Source organism: Dermochelys coriacea, chromosome 17, assembly GCF_009764565.3.
Source record: "Dermochelys coriacea isolate rDerCor1 chromosome 17, rDerCor1.pri.v4, whole genome shotgun sequence".
NCBI classification, from domain to species: Eukaryota; Metazoa; Chordata; order Testudines; family Dermochelyidae; genus Dermochelys; species Dermochelys coriacea.
Genome location: NC_050084.1, coordinates 3,094,630 through 3,116,062, shown reverse-complemented (window position 1 = coordinate 3,116,062; position 21,433 = coordinate 3,094,630). Strand labels below are relative to the sequence as shown.

At 43.0% G+C, this 21,433-nt stretch overlaps 1 protein-coding gene across 10 annotated transcripts in view; it reads right to left on the bottom strand.

The window, feature by feature from the left end:
* Window positions 1-21,433, bottom strand: part of SPECC1 (sperm antigen with calponin homology and coiled-coil domains 1) — a 168,479-nt gene that overhangs the window by 132,240 nt on the left and 14,806 nt on the right. For 8 of the 10 annotated variants that reach the window (XR_006276237.1, XM_038375246.1, XM_043499483.1 and 5 more), the window contains exon 2: window positions 1,792-1,959. Coding sequence is in view for 9 of the 10 variants with exons in the window: in XM_038375246.1 (XP_038231174.1) it covers window positions 1,792-1,959 (168 nt within the window). In the remaining variant the exon portion in view is untranslated. Of the gene's footprint in view, window positions 1-1,791; window positions 1,960-15,174; window positions 15,332-15,486; window positions 15,602-21,433 lie in introns of those variants that run through there. The other 2 variants (XM_038375250.2, XM_038375249.2) reach the window with 2 other exon arrangements.

Sequence of the window (21,433 nt, the reverse complement as noted above, 5' to 3'; positions counted from 1 at the left end):
ACCACACCTTAAAGGAAGGACCTTTATCATGAAAAAGATTGGCTGGAGCCCTGGGCTGAAAGTGTCTCATTTCTGAGATGCTTAGAGTTGTGCGAGTCTGTAAAGTGGGTATAATATATGGACCCATTGCACTGGAGGCTGCAAGGGTTAATAAGTGTTTGTAAGGCTCTTTGAACATTAGCTCTATAGAACATTATGTATTGTTAATCAATCCTTATTGTTGAAAAACTCAGTCTCAGTTCCTAAATTCCTATATTTTATTTATTTATTTATTTTAATACTTGGACCATATTGCTCTCTTTATTCAGGGTCTGCCAGATGTAGCACTATGCCAGATTTGGAATTTGCAATAAAATGGAACATTATTTTCATGTGTATTTCTGATCTTATTAAAAATATATATAAAAAGATGAGTATCATAAACTGTAAATGTTTTATCACAAACAATACTTTTGCTATGTACCTTGCCTTTCCAAAGGGACTCGAGGGGGGGGAATACAGATTATAGGACACAAGATTACCTCACTACCCTTAAAAAAAAAAAAGACAACCACACAACCTCTTTTTTGGGAAAATAAATTCTAAACCCTAAAATCAACCTCCACTTCTACCAATTTAGTGCAATCCTGTCCAATCCAATCCAATCCACACCCACCCATCCACAGAGTACAATTTGATCCAAACATACTTCGTGCAGACTAATCCTTCACCCACAACACACACATATATTGTGACAAAGCTCTGTCCTGGTCTCCGTGGGTCCCACGTTTCCTGGCGGATTTCGCTAGCCTCAGAGGCTCACTGTGACCCTCCACGTAACCTTTCTTTCTCTAGAGACAAGGGTCACAGTCTACTGCACCATTTTCATCATAAGCCAGTGAGGAAGGCGAGGAAAAGTTATCCTCCCTTGCACAGTCTCTGTCTCCCAGTCTCAGTGATTAATCGGGGGGGAGGAAAAGGGAGGAGCCCAGGCCCTCCCTCCACTCCAGACTCCAGCCCAGGGACCCTAATAGTATCAGCTATGGTAGCTAACCTTTTAGAAACCCTGAGACGTACAATTCCCTGGGCTACTTCCCCCACAGCAGCCCTCACTTCCTCAAGCTCCACTTCACCCTTACCTCAGGGCCTCCTTCCTTGTGCCTCATATGGTGTGTACTGCTCAGTCTCTCCAACAGCGCAACTTCCTCCCACAGCTCCTGACATGCACCCCCACCTGACTAACTGGGAGGGTTTTAACTAGTTTCAGCCAGCCCTTGATTGGCTTCAGGTGTCCCAATCAACCTAGCCTTCTCCCTGCCTTCTGGAAAGTTCTTAATTGGCCCCAAGTGTCTTAATTGACCTGGAGCAGTTGCCATTTAACTTATCCTGGTACCAGGGATTTGTTTAGCCTGGAGCCAATATATCTATCTCCCACTACTTTTCTAGAGCCATCTGGTCTTTCCCCATCACAATATCCAATGCATGCACTATACACATAGTCCAGTCCAAGCCACCCACGCATTCACACACGGTCAAATTCCCTTCTTCAACCCCACCACACTAACACTCATACTCTGCAAGCACAAACCAACCAATCAACACATAGACACAAATCTGGAATGACTATCCCAAAACATACAATCTGGTCAAATGTATACAGATACTGTGGTATAATAAGCACACAGTAGAGTCTGATCCAGACATACACACCCAATGCCAAAGGCCTGAACACTTGGTGACATGCCCTGCCTTAGCTGGAGTGATAGCTTGGAATCAGTTTGGAATGCTTTCTCACTGCTTACTGGTTAGTACCTTGCTAAGCCGAGATTCAAAAGCAAGTGAAGTAGAGGATTTGGAGGTCTTCATGCCTGAGGAAGCGGTGGGGAGAGATTTTCCTCGGTCAATCCCATGGTTCCCTTGCTTTGCCATTGCACTCCAAGGTCTGGCAGCACTCTTCATTTTCTTTCCAGAGAAGTCAGTCTGCAGAATATCAGAAAGAAAAGCAGATATTAATGTTTTTAAAGCATTTGGAATACAAAGAGAGAATGGATACTGCACTGCTGGGTGCATAGAAATAGATTACATAGCGATTGGTCAGTAGTGACCCAGTGGCTCTTCAGTAGCTGCTCTATGTTAAATAAAATAGTAGCCAGGTTTTCAGTTCAGTACCCAGTAGACCGGTGTCTATAATCATACAAACTACATTCTTGTTAGCCTTGGAGAGGGCAAAGACTGAATGGGCCATAGAGATTGACCTCTCTTCTCACCCTAAAACAGGGCCTCCAGCTCAGGGTTGAAGCACAATGTATGAATAATCTGGGGGTGAATTACTGCTAATTCTTGCCCTGTACCTGTCCTGAGGATAAAGAGAGGACTCAGTGTCAGACTGTCAATCCAGCATCATCTTCTTGAACTATGATTACATTAAAATATATTATATTCGAAACAGGATCCTGAGACACACACAAGCTCTCCTCTCACTATTTATTTATTTTTGATAATCCCTCAGTACCACAAATCAACCATACTGTTTCTTTAACTGATCAAACCTGCCTAGAGCTGCAGTAGTTGATGTTGCTACAGTGATGAAATGATTGTTCCATTGTATTTCCATAAAAGAGACACAATAAAAAGGTACAATTAACTTCTCTGCAAAGAGAAAGAAAAGGAGCTGTAATTCAGTCTAGAATTTCCCAGATACGAGCCTATGAAGGAAGCAAATCCTGCCAGGATTTGGAGAACAGAAATGAATTTCTCTTCCTGGATGTGCCAGCAAGCACATTTTGTCAAATTTCCCTCAGTAGGTGGTTTGTTGCCAGCTAAATGGCTGGCTTGACTCTTTAAGCAGATGTGTGTCCCTGACTTTTCATCATCCATTCCCCAGTTTGCACTAGTAACAGCACCATCATTTGGGTCTTATAAATCTGCCAGCCATTGTTGGGGGAAAATCACAGATGGCTCTTTCTTCTTCTTCTGGTCTTCAGTCTTGTTTTCTAAAACAAATAGGATGTAGCTGCATGTGACTCTTGTGCAGGCAGTTTGTGTTGTGTTTGCCAAACAGGTGTTCAGAAACTACAGGAGACCAGTAGAGAGGCTCCTCTTGGGAGGGCGTGTGGGAGATGGACTACTGCATTTGATCATAGAAGAGGCTAAACCAAGACTCTTGGGTCATAGGCAGCAGCTCTACCAGATAAACCAAAATGTGGCCTCCCCTAGCTAAGCCAGTAAGAGCCACGGTGAGAAGGACTTGGACTTTGCAGGTCTCACAATTTGCTTTGTGCATTGTTCTGGTGAAGTGTTCTTGTTAATGAGTGTGGACCTCTGGGAAGCAATCTATTCAGAGCCTAATTACATTCTGTGCTAATAACACCTTCCAGGTATTAGGGATGTTCTATTTAAAGGGCATGCAGGTGCAAGTGTGTTCTAGGCTCTCTTTTACTGCTGTTTTAGGGCAAAGCAAGCAATAGTTCCCCTCCTTATAGCATCATGACTTTCCTTGCGGATGTTGGAAAATCAATTTTTTGCATGGCTCTAACCTCACAGCTACTAATAGCAACTGAGCAACTCCTCTTTTTAACTCTGTGCAGTCACCAATTCCATCGGGAGTTTCAACACATACCGTGAGCACCCAAGAGCGGATTTCAGCGGAGGAGAAAATTATCTATTTATTCCACGACCATTACTGTGCTGCATACACCTGACATTTTTAATGCAGTAGTGAATATTTAACTATGAGGCAATACAATAAATGCTATTCTTAAGTCCCATGGTTTCAGAATAGCATTAACAGGATTTTAGCGTTTCATATGCATTTAATGGGCATTTTAAAAAAATATATGGATGTATGGTACCCCACATTTACACATACAAATCAGGCAATTGCACATGCAAATAGCCTAGCTGAAGAGATTACCAGATTTATGCAAACATAGGTTTTGTGGATGCCATAACTGCATATGCATTTTTCCGACTGTTGCCTCAGGACTTCTTCCTGGTTCTATCCCAGCACTCTCCGCCCTGCCTTGTGATGCTCCTCTCTGGTCTATGAGGTTTGAGGGGATTCCATCTTGAGTCAATGAGCATATTTTAAAGTGCCTGGGGAGTGTTGTGTCCTTTGGAGAGCCATGTCAGAAGGAAGAAAAGCAGGAGCTGGAGCAAGCCTCAGTGAAAGCAACTACAATTTGAGTGGCAGTTCCTCTAAACTTCCCTCCTAACCAGTAGCAGTTTAGATACTTGACTTAAGCCAGATTGGACATGTAGGAATGTAAGGAAATAGACTTGAAAAGACATTCCTTTTGCAGCTGTATGAACTTTTCACCACATCAAGCAAGTGAAACCAAGGATTGAGTCCATTTTGTTCCAACCCTGTGTGGGGAAAATCAGATATTATTGCACTATCAATCAACGCTGAGTGAGTTGAGCTATCATCTTTCTCTATTTCTAAAGAAGTTAGCGTTTCTGAGCTGCGGCTAAAACACATAAGTGGAGATTATTTAGTCATGTTGATCCTGAGGCCCGTTCTTGATTTAGGAAGGAAACTAGAGGCCTGTGCAGAACTATCACTAAGAACGTGCAAGAGGAGCGGCAGGCGAATAATCCATCAAGCAGATTCCATATGCACGGAGATCATAGTCAACTATAACCATGCTGTGAGCAGGATGGACATGTTGCCTATGCATCACGAATGGAGTTTGTAAAGTTAGGTTCCAGGTTTCGATCACATCAGCTGTTGAATACATTTTGGAATCTTTCTGTGTGTGCAGCAATTGATTGAAACATCTGCTTTTGCATGGGGGAATTCTGAAGTTCCTCTTTCTGCAAAACCAGCACCAAAATTACCATTAGAACACTGCAGTTACTAGACCCAAAAGGCGGTAAAACACATAAACATTTGGACAGATGAAGGACTGGATAGCACCAAATTATTGGGAAGGGGATCTGAGCCTTTCACTTGTAGGTTACAGGCTCAAATCCAACTCAGGTCAGTAGCATATAGCAATCAACACTTGAAACAATTCAATATCAGTTTGGTGGACTATATAACGTGGACTGGTTGTCTCAGCTCAGTGGCTAAAGTTCCACATCACAAAAGCCACCAGGATACTTTGCAGCAGCTTTCAGAGAGGCCAAAAATTAAATGGTTCCCATTGACTGTTTCTCCAGAGCAGGCAGGAGATACTTGGCAAGGTCCAGCATAGGTGTAGCTTGTCCTATCCAATCTGAACCTATGCTGTGGGTAAAGAGGATTTCAGTCTCTGGGGTGTCAATCCAACATTTTCCACAAGCTTAAACTCACTTGAAAGAACAAAGCCCATTGCACACGTCCTTCTCATCTTAATTTGCTTTCATTCCTGCATGACACAAATTGGAGATTTTAAGGGAACTGCTTGAAGAACAGCCCAAAATAACAAATTACCAAAAAAACAGAACAGAAAAGCCCCACTGTTCCCTGGTCAGGGCAGGAAACCTTTCTTAAGAGTCAACATCAGCCTTTCATTTCCTCCAAGAGCAACCTTCTGAGTCAGAGTGAAAATGCTGCCCTGAAAAGTGTGGACAGCAGGAACACTGGAAAACCTCGAGGAGATAATGAGCCATTCCATGCTGCTCATTTGCCTGCAATGAATGGCAAAGCAGGTCACTAGAATTAGGTACACACAGTAGCTGCAACCTGTCAGCATTCAGGAAACAGAATATTAATGTGAAAAGGTTACTGCCGCTAGTACTCCCCCTCCAACGGAGATAACAGGATGGGCAAGGACAGCCTGTACTGCGATGGCTCTATTAATGGTGCAATAGGACCCCAGAAAGGTTTTACATACCAGCTTTGGAAACATAAATTGAGATGTTGCATATTCCTTGAATGTGAGATACATATCCTACAGCAGAGCAGAAGTGCTACATGGCAAAATGGTAGACCTAGGGTGTGACACACAATTATATTTAATTATCTAGAGGAGGGTAGTTGTTAAATCATAGATCTTCTACTTGCATCTGTGTGCTGGCACATGCCTTAGAAAAGCCTATTTAGCCAGCCTTCCCTGACCAAAGGCCCTTTGGCATCAAGAGTGAGAGGTTACAGCCAGAATAAGGGGAACCATTATCCAGGAGCCCCAAATCCTGAGTTTGTGTTATAGATAAATAATCAGGAGTCACAACACATTTAAAAACATTTTAAAATATGAGAAGATAAAAGAAGAAATTCTATGCAGTACAGAGAGGGGTTTGAAATTGTACTGAAAACAAGAAAGAAGGATAAGGGATTCAGTGTACCTAAATATAAACTGCCGATACTAGGGAAAGGCTGTATTGCGTTGAGAAGATCAGGAAGAAGGGTGTAATTGACACTTTGCAGTGTCTTTCTGTCCTAAACACTGAACCAAGACACCAGCCTGTCAAAGAGCAATACAACCATTAAATGGCAGAGTGTGCCTTTTTGATATGGCTTTGGGTCAGAAGCGGAGAACTAGGAGTTGGTAGATGTGAACTAAAGGCAACTTTTACCATCCCTCCTTAGCTAGTATCTACAATGTAAAGGCCAGCACACTGCAATCTCATTGCACTACCAAGGCGGGCCTAGCTTTTTACAGGAAACTAGGTAGTCTGGTCAAGAGGTTAAATCATGAGACAGTCAGAAGACATGGCTTCTAATTCCACCTCTGCCAGGGATTTGCTGTATAACTTTGGGCAAATCATTCACCCTGTGTATTTCCCTGGATAATAATACTTATCCACCTTTTATTTCCTTTGGTGAAAAGTGCTATATAAATGCAAATGATTAATAATAATTTACTGGAGGAGATTTTGTTCAACACCTATTTGTGCACAAGGAGCTAAGTCATGTGTTTCTGTGTCTGGAAAGATAAGCTCTCTACAGGTAATGGCTCCCTGTGGCTTCAGATGCCTCAATAAAAATAAGTCTAGTGTATGGTAAATAAATGTCAGCATTTTCTTCCAAAAGGACCCCAGAGAGATTGTAACATTGATCTTTAGGCTGTTCACAAAGAGCAAAAGGAAAGAAAAAGCAGCAGGAAAAGCAGCCTCAACACAGATGTAGTCAAGCAAATGTTGCAGATGCAATGATAATCTAACTCCCTGGCTTTCACCCCCATCATGTGACCCCCTGTTTCCGAGGACAGTTCCTGTTCATTCCCCTGAAGGGGCCCTATAAACCATACTTAGAGCTCTCAGGATCAGTCAGTTTCTGGCCTCCTTCTCAACATTACATGGTGACTCAGGAGAGGAGGGCTGAAGCCCAGCTTTCTATAGAGCCCATTGATGCCTCTCTTTGCCTTGGCCAGAGGGGGTGGCTGAAGAGCAACACTTAGATTACTACACTAGTGTAGCACTACACCTTGAGAACATTTGGAAACTGACGATAATGAGAGGGCAGCTGCATTCTGCAATACCTGGAGTTCCATGCCAGGAGCAGGTTACATCAGTGCACTGAGATGTGCACTGGCTGCCAGTACGTTTCTGGGTGGAACTCAAAGTGTTGGTTTTAACATATAAAGCTCAATGGTCAGTGACCTGGTCAGCTGAGATGCATCTCTGCCTGCAGTACGCTGCTGCAGAGGAGAAGGAGGAATAGCTCAGTGGTTTGAGCATTGGCCTGCTAAACCCAGGGTTGTGAGCTCAATCCTTGAGGGGTCCATTTAGGGATCTGTGGCAAAAATTGGGGATTGGTCCTGCTTTGAGCAGGGGGTTGGACTAGATGACCTCCTGAGGTCCCTTCCAACCCTGATATTCTATGATCAGCTGAAACTTCCTTGATATGAACAGAAAGAGGGGCTTGACAGGGCCCTCAGAATTCTATCCCTCCCACCCTCTTTAAGGGCATGCTGTAGCACCGATCTTTTCTCCCAGGTATTAGTGGGGAAGCACGGAAGGTTTTGGTTTTTGCTGCAGGAGCTATTTAATTAGCTGGTGTGAATTTATTTTACAGTGGGACACACAGTCCATTATACTTGGAATTTTATTCTGAAACGTATGTCAAGGTACCTAGTTATATTTATAGACTGAGTCATATAACCATATCAATAAAACCGCTCATCACCCACTCTGTGAGAGCAAAATTACTATCCCCACTTTACAGAGTGAGAAAGGTCACACAGATAGTCAGGAATTAAACTCAGGTCTGAGCTCCCTGCTCTGTCTTTTAACGCATAAGAACATCCTTCCTCCTTTATATAAAGCGTATGTTAGTGTTTCTGACATAAATACTACTGCCAATAAAGGGGTGAGCTGCCAGCCAGTCCTGTAGAATAAGGCTCTAGAAAATATATTCCACTGGGGATTATGGCCAGTTACATAATGGGCTAGATAAAAAGAGAAAGTTGATTCGTCAATGAAGGATATGCCCCACATTTGTGCAGTTTAAATGACTAATCCAAGATCTGGTAGCTACACTTATCAGTTAATAAAATCATTTACGCACTTCAAGAAGAGACATTACACAGGAACACCTGAGCTTTTAGGGTTAAAGGAAAAGTCATTTTGATGCGAGGGATTTATGCTTTACCCACCAAACCCTGGATTTGTGGGTATCCAGGTCTCAACTCTCATGCCGTTGTGCACCAATAATTAGTCAACAGGGCAGGTAATTTAACAAGAGTCATTCAAGTGCCTTTGGGAAAGCAAACTCTTATGAAAGTTAATTACCAGATCTGCAGAAGAATATACCAGTTGGCAGCTTCACTGGGAACTGCGAATGCTCAGCATTTCACAGCGAGGCCACTAGTACCTGATTTTCAGGTGGGATTCATGCAGGAAAGAGTTCTCGGACTTTGGTGAGTTTAGATCAGATCCTTAGTCCCATTTTCCTATAGTTTACTTATTTCACCAAGGAGTCAGGCTGGTCCAGAATCAACACAGAACATTGGCTTGAAATCAAGGTAAGAACGTCGTTGGAGGTTCAGCATGTAACATTTGAGCCATGTTTATATTGCTATCCCTCTATACTGTACTGTCCCTCTATACTAATCAAACTGTGTGATTCTCAGGTGAGCCATCAACTGGAACAAAAAGACCCAGCAAGCTCAGTAAATTGTCAAGGATGCCATACTGGAGTGTAGAAAGCTATGCAGCAACATAACCAATGGAGTCAAGATAGAATATTTTTTCAGCCTTTCATAACAACCCACTTGAAACCACAATTTATAGACTTGACAGATGCTTTCATATGACTCATCTTGATTTCTTAACTGATACCAGGAATCAAGCCAGATTCACAAATGCATCCGATGAAGTGAGCTGTAGCTCACGAAAGCTTGTGCTCTAATAAATTTGTTAGTCTCTAAGGTGCCACAAGTACTCCTTTTCTTTTTGCGAATACAGACTAACACGGCTGCTACTCTGAAACCTGTCACAAAGCAGAGAAATTGACCGTCCCATATGGCAGTTGTTGATCTTATAATTAAAACCAAAACCTTCTGTTACTCTCCTAGCCTCATCTTTATCTGCCCCCTCTACAGCCCCAATTTCTTCCAGCTCAGTCTGCATCAGCTGTACATCTGCTACATCCTCTGTTTCAAAAACAGTCACCTGTCCTTGCATAAGAACAGATTTGATCATATAAATCTCCCCCCAGCCCCTTTCCATAATTTCTATTATCCTACCTTGTTTCTAGCATCCCCTTGGCTGTATCTGGGCAACCCTCTTCTGTCATCTTTCAAAGTGGAAACTTTGGCCGTGTTTTTGCTTGTATGAAGCTTAGCTCACATCAGGGTTTAATGAATTTAAACACACTGGTGATGTGTCCAGTGCAATGACAGCTCATCACTAATGCTCTTAGTGTTCTTGTTGGGTGCTGGGACAGAGGATGAACCTTAAGCCCTACCACCTCCACTGAGCAGCTAATTCCAATGGTCTAGAGGGCCAGAACATTCTCAGCAGACTCCATTTCTCATAACATTTAATGCTGGATGCTCACACTTTGTTAATGAGATATCAAGAAACAATACATTACTTGGAAACTTTCATGCCCAGACTATAAGTTATAGCAAGAAGGAGGACTGTGGGTTTTATGCATGCCCTAACCTAGGTATTTTACTTTCACCAGTCCAGAAGAATGTGCTATAATAATAAATCTACGCACTTTGCAACCAGAGACACATAGAGGCTAAGGCACATGCCCAAGATCACACAGCAAATCAGTGGCAGAGTCAAAAATAGAATGCCCAGTCCTGTGCTTAAGCCATCAGCCCACAGTGGCTCTCACATATCAGTTTAGGGTCACATGTGACATCCTTTATAGGGTTGTACAAGGACTTTTCCCTCATGGAAGTCACTACCTATTAGGTTTTTATATTATGCTTATCTCTATGGTTACTGAAAGCCACAAAAGAGCCCTCTACCTCCATGAGCAAACAAGAAGGCCACCATATGGAGTCCTCTGAGAATCCCCTTCATGCATGCCATCCTTGGTCTGCAATGTAAAGAGCCCCTCCACAGAGCCCATTACTCTCCCTTTCCCCGCACAGTATCACATGGAGCCACTCTTGAACATAGAAATTACTCCGGATCCCCCCAGAGACAAGGTCCAATTGTCTGAGGGTGGGTGGTTGCATTGTAGGGAGGAGCTAAACAGACTATGAGGCTACTGCAGAGTCTCCAGCAGTTGCTTGTCTGACTTGTGCTTAAGGCTGATCTTGTTCTTTTCCTAGGCTAATTCCTATCATTTATCCTTAAGGGGATATTTATTTACTGGCATCATGCAATCTCCACCAGTATGTTATAATCAGGAGTGGCCTGGGCAGAGAAAGTTCTAACCAGCCATGAATGATGAGCACCTGATCACTGCCTCAAATAAACCATCCCATTACTACTTCCAAAGCCCAGGTCAGCAATTCCAATCTCTGGATGGATTCAGTGTTGCACACAATAAAACACATCCTTCCTGCAGTCCTGGTCATCAGTCATAGAATCATAGATTGTAGGGCTGGAAGGGACCTCAAGAAGTCATCAAGTGCAGCCTCCTGTGCTGAGGCTGGACCAAATAAACCTAGACCATCCCTGACAGGTATGTGTCCAACCTGTTCCTTAAAACCTCCAATGATGGGAATTCCACAACCTCCCTTTGAAGTCTGTTCCAGTGCGCAACTATGCTTATAGTTAGAAAGCTTTTCCGAACATCTAACCTAAATCTCCCTTGCCACAGATTAAGCCCATTACTTCTTGTCCTACCTTCAGTGAACATGGAGAACTAGTGATCACAGTCCTTTTTAGAACAGTCCTTAACATATTTGAAGATTGTTATAAAATCCCTTCTCTTTTCTCAAGACTAAGGCTATGTCTACACTTAAACTGCTACAGCGGCACAGCTGCAGTTGCACTGCTGTAGCACTTCAGTGTAGACACTACAGCAACAGGAAGGGTTCTCCCACTGCTGTAGTTAATCCACCTCCCTGAGAGGCAGTAGATAGGTCAACAGAAGAATTCTTGTGTCAACCTAGCATTGTCTATGCCGGGGGCTAGGTCAGCTTAACTATGTTGCTCAGGAATATGAATTTTTCACACTCCTGAGCAACGCAGCTGGGTCGACATAACTTTCAGTGTAGATCTGGACTATAACTAATCAGTGATTTTTACCAGAGACAGTTAGGCAAATAACAAAAGAGAACTGCACGGCCTTGTCTCCAAGTCCCATCACCACAGAATGTCTCCCGAGAGTTTTGGGCTTATGGGTTTCTTATACTCAACTGGATCCCATTTTCCAGCTGGACATGAGAAAGGAAACAAAGTTTAAATAAAACCCTAGTTTTGTGCAAATTGACAGAGGATTTATTCAGCTCTGTTTTTCTTGTGTTGGGTCCACATTCTTGGCATTTACAAGCCACAGGAAAAATATAGCTTTGCTATTTTACCAAATAAACCACATGGAGTTGTCCTAGATCAGAACTCAATTATCCTTAGGTACCTCAGAGACACCCAGGCACTTCCCTCTGCCTCCTGATCATTGTGGGGATGTAGAGATAAAAAACGCATAAGCTAGCAGAGATTTGGTCAGTGCTGACCCTATAAGAAGACAACCACAACCACCACCACCACTAGCTAGATGGTGGGTTCCTTGGAGCACTGATTTCTACTGGCAATCAGCAAACAGGCCACCACATTTAAATTAATTGGTTAAGAAGTTATAGATGCAGTCTAAATAAGGTTGATTGGGCAAGAACTGATATGATCTTTTTCTTACTCCAGGGCAGGGTTTTAGACTTGAATGTGGCAACTCTGTGCTCATCATGTTACTGAGAGTTGCACGTGAAAAAGGCAACAAAGCAAAGAGGGAGGGGGGAGAATGTGCTTTTGGGTGTGCTTGTGCTTAGAGGAACACAGAAGCTGTACCTGTGTGCATATATAAAGTCTACACAGTTAATGCTAAATTTCATCAAACCACACTGAAATTAATAGGTTTCTACATTCAGGGAGTGATCTCACTCTAGAGAAACCAGAAGAATCTGTACAGTTGCAACTACCTCATCATCTCAGCTCATAGCTTCCAGACGATAGGTGTCCCAGCTTACACGGTGTGTATAATCAGCCATTACTTTGAGACTTAGGGTACAGGAGGTCAAAAGAAAGATGGAGGTTGAGCCTTGATTCTGAATTTCCAAGCTGTTGGGAGTTTAAAATCAGCCTTTAGCCATAAAAAAGTTAAACCACTCAGAGCTATCCCCAACACCTTCCTGGCCTGAGCAGATGGGTTTAACCTTGATGTGGTATAATGCAGGTACATTTTGAGAACAAGGGGCTATCAGAGCCATCTGAAGGTAGTTGATTCTTGTTAATCCTCTTCTGCCACCCCTGTGACCGGACCAAGTGGAGGATGAGACACGGAGGGTTAACGTTGCATGTCTTACCAATCCACAGTAAAGAGAAGGATGCTCTATTTTACACAGGACACAGCTATGTAATTACTAAAGAGAGGAAGAGTAATTACAGGGGGTTTGCCTGGTAATGCCGTGTCATTACACCTTCTGGCAGAGTACAGGCAGAGATGCACTTAGAAGGAACAGAAGGAACTGCCATAGAACACATTATCTAGGTTGTAAGAGAAACATAGCACACAAATACCTGACAACCTGTCCACCACATGCATGAGACATGGCAAAGGATGGATGATTTTGTAGTCAAGACAATGGATTGGGATTCAGATCTTAATTCTATTCCCAGCTCTGCCACAGACTTTCTGTGTTACCTTGGGAAAGTCATAGGATCTTTCTGTGCCTTTATTCCCCATCTATTAAATGGGAATAATACTGGTCATCTGAAGAAGCGTCTTGGGAAGATGAACTGTGATATAAGATAAATTCTCATGTACCTTGGTGAGGATGAATGAAAAAGAATGAAAAGCCAAACAAAAATAAAAAAGCAAGTCCACTTCTCCCACGCACAATGCATGGGTGATCACAATCTCGGGCACACCCCACCTATCTTTATTCTACGAACACACCTCATAGTGATGCACAGCAATCATTAATTTCTGAAAGTTGCCTGGCAGAGAGGTTGTGCTCTGTAAATGTGCACAGTAGCCTGCTAATTAACTGGGACCTTTTGAACTTTTAACTGTTAGTTGTCAGTGTTGTGAAATCCTAGCAGAAAGGTTTCACTGGAGAGAGGAAGCCATTGTGAACTCTAAAACTGCAAGAGAAACCAGTAGACTTCTGCATTTTCAAATTATTCATTCTGCATGTGGATAGAGATGAACAAAGCCGAATGGATTCAAACATCAGAGTCAGTGGTTTGCAAGCTATGGCCTGCCAACCATCAGGGAGCTATGAAACCCATGGAATCACACAGTGGGGTCCAGGTCACTGTTCCCTCTAAGCTGTGCGCGTGTGCACGTGCACACAGATCCTAAACCCCATGCACACGGCAAAACACTGCGCGCAAACAACAATTTGCATAGAAGAAATTTTTGCGCACATGGCTTGTCAAAAATTAGAGGGAACATTGGTCCAGGACAGGGTCTCTCTTGATCGTTGGCAGCGATCGATCCAGCGGGGATCGATTTATCGTGTCTAGTCTAGAGCAATAAATCAACACTTTCCCCCCCCCCAGTGCTCGCCCATCGACTCCTGTACTCCACCGCTGCAACAGGGGCAGGCGGAGTCGACGGGGGAGCGACAGCAGTTGGCTCACCACAGTGGAGACACCACGTAAGTCGATCCAAGTACGTTGACTTCAGCTACGTTATTCATGTAGCTGAAGTTGCTTAACTTAGATTGATCCCCCTCAGTGTAGACCAGGACTAAGTAATCCGCAGAATCACACCATTGAAGAACAATCAAATATCCCCTTCTCAATTGAGACCCTGATTGACAACAGAATAATTTCCAGTTTGTAGGGAGTAGAGGCACACAAACGATGTTAAGGGGTGACATCTAGAGAGAGAATTAGATTGTGCTGATGAGGGAAAGCGGGGGAAGAGTCCCCATTTCCTGTCCAGTTCTGCCAGTAATGCTTCATTACAAACACAGAGCTTAATTAGCATTTGTACAGCTCTGCAAAGCTGCAATACAAGTGCTGCGTATTATTATTATGATTGCTATTACCATCAAGATTCAGCTCAAAGCACATTTTGATGGCCAATTACTAAACTGTTGAAACTGGAGCTTCCTCCTCAGAGTTTCAGCAGCCCCCTTCTTTGATGGAGTGAGAGCGCAGATCTGGCCATGCTCCCCAACATTTGTACTCATTCCCCTTGCAGACAAGGTAACTGCCAATTTTTTTTCTGAAGCAGCTTGCACAAAAGCCTGGTCCCTTCTTGACTGGACAATCTCAGCAGCTTGGGGAAACCTATTTGTGCTACTGTTTAACCCTGCTGTTGGAAGAAATCACTGAATACCAACAGGAAAAGAGCCGAGGCAGGCAGAGTGACAGCTTCAGCCCATCAGTCACTAGCTCAGTTCCACGCAGCTAAACAGAAAAATACACAGTAGCCAGTTCTCATAGGATCATTTTCTATCGTTAACATCTAATAGACCATCCAGCCCAGCTCCCTGCCAATGCAGTAGTGTTCCTTACAGTGCATCTTCTAGTGCTTCATCCAATCTAGTTTTATTTAGTGTCAGACATTACATCCAGGTGTCGTTAAGCAAGGCAGTCTGCTTTGCTGCAAGAATGCACTTCTGTCCACTAAAGCCCACTAGAGAGAATCCAGTTCCCACCTTACAAATAAATAGAGGATTAAATACTTACAGTGAAGGCTTTTTCTCCTCCTTGTATTAAAAGGAAAACTGTCTCCTGCTAGCCTCTGACAACATGTGCAAGCCAGACTGAGAATTCAGGGCTTTTGTGCTTCCCTGAGAGGAAAACCACATTGCAACAAGACACTGAGAGCTGCTTGAGAAATGATTCACATATGGAACAAGCTGGCTTTACCAGCGCTTTGGCATTCAGCAAACACGCATGTATGCGTGCACTCTCTCTCTCTCTCTCTCTCACAAGGGAAAGAGAAATATTATACTTCCATCATACTAGGAGGAATTCCTGCAGGCAAGCCATTTGTACCTGAATTCAGAGCTATGCAGGGCAGCAGTCCCCTTCAGAAAGCAGGGAAGGGTTCCTTATTCCTTCAGCCCTCAGAGTAGAAATGTACATTGGTAGATGGTATGACGAGCCCCAGTCAAGTCTGTATCAACTGAAATGCAGCATTTATATTGCAGAAAAGATAACAAGGCGGGCACCAAAAGGAGATATTTTCGGGGGTGGGGGTGGTCTTTGGAGGAAAATTACAGAAGCTGCACCCACAAGCCCTTATATTCCATACTGAGCATCTCCTCCCCAGTAGCCCCACTCAAGAGGCATTTCCCTCACCTCTACCACTGCCTTGAAAAGGTGCAGAGTGGGGTTTTTACAATAAAACAGAGATTCAGTCATGATCTAACCTGTGGGGTTGGGGTGGGGGAAGGAGAAATAGGAATCCAGCCCCAGAGCTCCCCATATTGTCAAGAGCTGAGAGCCCTGTGCTGATAGCACAGGGAATGGAAAGAGTGCCTCGCCCCATCAGATCTCAGTGACCCAAGCAGAAGCACCCATCAGCTCCTAGGTTAGAAGAAAGTGAATAAGGGGTAAGGGGCTGAGAAATGCCTGGGGGACTCCCCTCACCCTTCAGCCCTCTGGAGTGAGTGAGCTTTAGTGTGTGCAGAGAGAACGGGCAAGGGATTTTTACAGACAGGAATCAGGCAGACATAGGATCCCCTCGGGTGGGGAGGAGAGAAATTAGAACCAAATGTGAATTTCAAACACTTCCAAGTTTGGGGCATATTCAGAACTAGGGTGTTGGTTTGGCCTATTATAGAGGCAGGGCTATTTGCAAAATTCTTCTCTCAATCTGCATCCTAGGCCATTCAGACCAGGGTATTAGTTTGGGTCCATCTCTAGAATTAGGTGTGGGTTTTTCCCATTGTGATGTGAACCTGGAATATAAGTGACAGTGATACAACAGCAGTCTCCTTAGAAAAGAAAGCTAGTGAGGGTTTATTTTAACCAGCTGTTTACAATCAGATCCTAAATGTAGTGGCGGCCTATACATAGCTCTGCCCTCACTGAGCCCCTCCCGAAACCCTCATTCTAGGGGCCAAGATGCCCTGACACAACCCCACAGGAAGCCAATGATGTGCCACGTGTAAACTCTTCATCCAAAGGCTATTTCCAGGTCATTGTTGGTCTCAAGCTGTGGGCCTTGGATCCTGGAGGGAGGGGCGGCTATGTCCAGGTCTCAAAGCTGCAGACCAAGGAAGGTACATCATTGTTTATTTACCGTATTCAGTCTGGTTTGTCAATCCCCGCACTATGTGGGGACAGACTAGGTGACCACAGACTATAGAACTTTTCCATCCTTACTTTTTTATGTGCTATGAGGCTTCTGAGACCTCTCCCTGTTGCAAGCTATAATCAGAAGGCAGTACCCGCTGGCATTCATATTAACAAATTACTAGCAGATAGTTTCATATAAATGAACTCTGCTCCTCCTCTTGGGAGGCAAATCATATTATTTTTGGTGATAAATGTAGGGACAGCCTGATAGCGCTCAAATCTCCACTCCAAGTTGACTTTGGGCGGCTTTCAGAACCAGGAAGGGCAAACTGCAAAATGGCAGAATCAAAACCAACAGTAAGTAAGTGCCAGAGACACCAGGCCAACGTGTACCACCTGAAAAGTTCCCTGTTTGAAAATACAGACACACATTTTTTTGGACTGAAGTACATTATTGTCTCTTTGTCATTGCTGGTGAGTTCAGTGGGAAACCAGCCCCGGACTTTCTCACACACACACACAGAGAACTGTTATATTTGTCCTTAAAGATATTTTTAGCTGTGACAGATATCACTTGACCAAAACCCAACGTTGAAAATGCTCAGCATGAGTAGGAAAAAGCCACAAAACTTGCTCACTAGAGTTTTGGTACATTGGATATAACAGAGTAACTGTTCCACACAATCCACCCAAACCCAACAAATCACAATATTTATTGATTAGTAGCCTTTTCTATGGCATTCATCGCTATAATTATCTGAGCACCTCACATACACTAAAGAATTTATCCTCACAAGGGAGGAAAATATCTCCATTTGACAACTGAGGAGCCAAGGCACAGATAGATTAAATGACTTGCACAAAGTCACACTGGAAGTTTGTGGCAGGATTAGGGTAAGAAGACTGACCTCCTGAGCCCCAGGCCAGAGCATTAACTGTCCTTCCTTTCACCCAGTAGCAGGGGTGTGAAGTGAGGATATGAAAGTAATTTAAAATTAAAACAAAGAATCGGCAAGATTCACATCTGAAATAGATCTGTCAACCAAATGTGCAAGTGCAGAAAGAGGCAGAGCTAGCAAATTGTGCATGCGCACACACGCATCTATTGTCTCCCACCTACTTTATAACCATAATCTCCTAGAACTCACATGCCATTGGGCACAATCTGATCACTTACACAGCAGGAGCAGAATTACACCAGTGTGTTATGAACAGCATTATGATGAACAAACCCTGCCAGTCAGTGCACCATAATAACAGAGCACCCCAGGAAACTAAACGTATTCTGAGGCATGCTCTTTTTCAACCACAATCTTGCTTAAGGCACAGTGTGATGGAAAGGATCAAAGGCTGAATTTGAATTGTGAGGCTCATTTGGGAGGCAGGTATTCATAAATAGGGATGTGGAAAAGAGGTTTATACAAGGAACAGAAGAGGGTGAATGCAAAACTTGAACCCAAAGATAGGCTCTTACAAACTGAACTTGTATTTGCAAAAGCCCTAGTTACAAAGAGACATTCCATAAAGGAGGCTGTGATGTCAACATCAATGTGGTTTTCAAGGGAGTCTCTAATTCAGTTGTGAAGCATGGAACATTATTGTCTGCAGATATAAAACCTAGAGTTAATTACAAGGGAAAGTCACCAGGAAGAGTGGGAATTAGTTGGAGTCGGGCTGTGGCTTTGGGGCTATGTTCACCCTGCCCTTTTTCTCGCTGTGCAGCTCTGATACCAACTCCTCTTTATTCTTCTTTTCTCAGTTTCATTGCTGATGACAGGAAGGAAGTTCAAGGCACTAGCAGCCCATGTGCAGAAAGAATCATGGGGCAACAATCAGCTTCCATTTTGCTGAAAACACTCTGCTGCTTGATTAACAAGATGATGCTAATCAAAAGAAAGTGAACTCCAAGGACAGTTGCCTGTAAGGGTGCAGCCAGTGCGAGATGCCTGTGTGTGCAGACTTGAAGAACTCAAGGATTTCCTGTGTTTATTAGGGGAAAATTACACAGGTCCAGGTTCCCACCCAGATATCCTGTAAGCTCAGCCTATGGCATAGCCAGAAGCTTTCACTTACAACTGCTGGAGAAAGAAAAGGAGTACTTGTGGCACCTTAGAGACTAACAAATGTATTTGAGCATAAGCTTTCGTGAGCTACAGCTCACTTCATCGGATGCTCAAATAAATTTGTTAGTCTCTAAGGTGCCACAAGTACTCCTTTTCTTTTTGCGAATACAGACTAACACGGCTGCTATTCTGAAAACTGCTGGAGAGAACACTCTCTGCTAGAAGAGGGCAGGATTGTTAGAAATCTCACATAGGAGTAACAGGGAATACTATGGGAGGCAGATAACCAGCCAGTTTCCTTTGTTCTGCATTGTTGAGATTTCAGAAAAGTAAAGAACAATACTGAAACATCAAAGAACAGAGAAAAACCAGGACACGTCAACTAAGAGAATGAATTTGTTTTCAAAAAGTATAAGGGTCTGTAAGCGACTCCAGCAGTTTTCAGCACCCCTCTCTGATTCCCAAGCAGAACGTTAATGGGTAATAAATGCATCTACTTACAAGAACAGAGAACCATTTAAGATTCCAAATGAGTAAGGGACTATATGGAGAAGGAAAAACCCCACCAGTAAAGAAGCACTTTAAAAAAAAAAATCTCTGAAGATTACGTCTTCGCACATGTTTTACCCAGACTGGTTTGCCCACCTCTGCACTGCACCCCAGCTCATGTGGCTCTGCGCTTGCTTAGCTACTATTGGTGGCACCTAAGGAACACAGCTCCCTGTCCTCCTACTGACTCATTGTGGCAGGTGCAGCTCATTAATCCACCCAAAGGATCTGGGAATATCCCCTCTGGAGAGATTTCAGAGTAGCAGCCGAGTTAATCTGTATTTGCAAAAAGAAAAGGAGTACTTGTGGCACGTTAGAGACTAACAAATGTATTTGAGCATAAGCTTTCGTGAGCTACAGCTCACTTCATCGGATGCAATGGAGATTCAATGGATTCATCTGGAGAGAGATATCTAGGGCCTGGGGCTGAGCTGATCTTTCGTAAGAACAGCCACACCAAACAAGAAAGCTTGGGTGGAGTTTGTTGCATTACCTTGTTAACAGAGCCAGATGTCAGGAAGGGGGAAAGTTTTGAACCTACACAGCAAGTGAAGTGTTGATCATTTTCAAGCAGGGTGGGAATACCACCTTTTCGCAAATACACATAAGGATTCAACTCCATCTTGTAGTTCAGGTGATTCAAAAATCTCAGTTAATTCACTCTCAGTTAATTCACCAGGACTTCCCAACGCAATGTCAGACTTGTGTACTGTTGGGGGGCGGAAATAATTCCTTACTGCACATATTAAACAACATAGCATATGAAAATGCTTCAGTTACTAGACCAGCTCTGACTCCCAAAAGCTGTTTGAAATGTTAATAGCAATAACATTGCAATTAGGGCTGTCAATTAAACGCAGTTAATTTTTTTGAGTTAACTGCAATTAAAAAAATTAATCATTCTGTTAAACTATAGAATACCAATTGAAATTTATTAAATATTTTTGGAATTTTTTCTACATTTTCAAATACTGATTTCTATTAAAACACAGAATGCAAAGTGCACAGTGCTCACTTTATATTATTTTTATTACAAATATTTGCATTGTAAAAATGACAAAGAAATAGTATTTTTCAATTTACCTCATACAAATACTGTAGTGCAATCTCTATCTTGAAAGTGTAACTTACAAATGTAGAATTTTTTTTTGTTACATAACTGCACTCAAAAACAAAACAAACAATGTAAAACTTTAGAGCCTACTCAGTCCTACGTCTTGTTCAGCCAATCACTAAGACAAAGAAGTTTGTTTACATTTACAGGAGATACTGCTGCCTGCTTCTTATTCACAATGTCACCTGAAAGTGAGAATAGGCTTTCCTATGGCACTTTTGTACCTGGCATTGCAAGGTAATTACATGTCAGATATGCTAAACATTCGTATGCGTCTTCATGCTTCAGCCACCATTCCATAGGACAAGCTTCCATGCTGATGATGTTCGTTAAAAAAAAATAAAAAATAGTGCATTAATTAAATTTGTGACTGAACTTCTTGGGAGAGAATTGTATGTCCTCTGCTGTGTTTTACCTGCATTCCACCATACATTTCATGTTATAGCAGTCTCAGATGATGACCCAGCACGTTTGATTTACAAACGCTGTCACTTCAGATTTGACAAAATGCAAAGAAGGTACCAAAGTGAGATTTCAAAAAATAGCTACAGCATTCGACCCAACGTTTAAGAATCTGAAGTGCTGTCCAAAATCTGAGAGGGACGAAGTGTGGAGCAGCTTTCAGAAGTCTTAAAACAGCAACACTCCAATGCGGAAACTACAGAACCCGAACCACCAAAAAAAAAATCAATCAACCTTCTGCTGGTGTCATCTGACTCAGAGGATGAAAACGAACATGCATCAATCCGCTCTGCTCTGGATTATTATTGAGCTGACCCCGTCATCAGCATGGACACATAACCTCTGGAATGGTGGTTGAAGCATGAAGGGAAATATGAATCTTTAGCACATCTGGCACATAAATATCTTGCAATGCCAATTACAACAGTGCCATGCGAATGCCTGTTCTCACTTTCAGGTGACAGTGTAAACAAGAAGTGGGCACCATGATGTCCTGCAAATGCAATCAAAC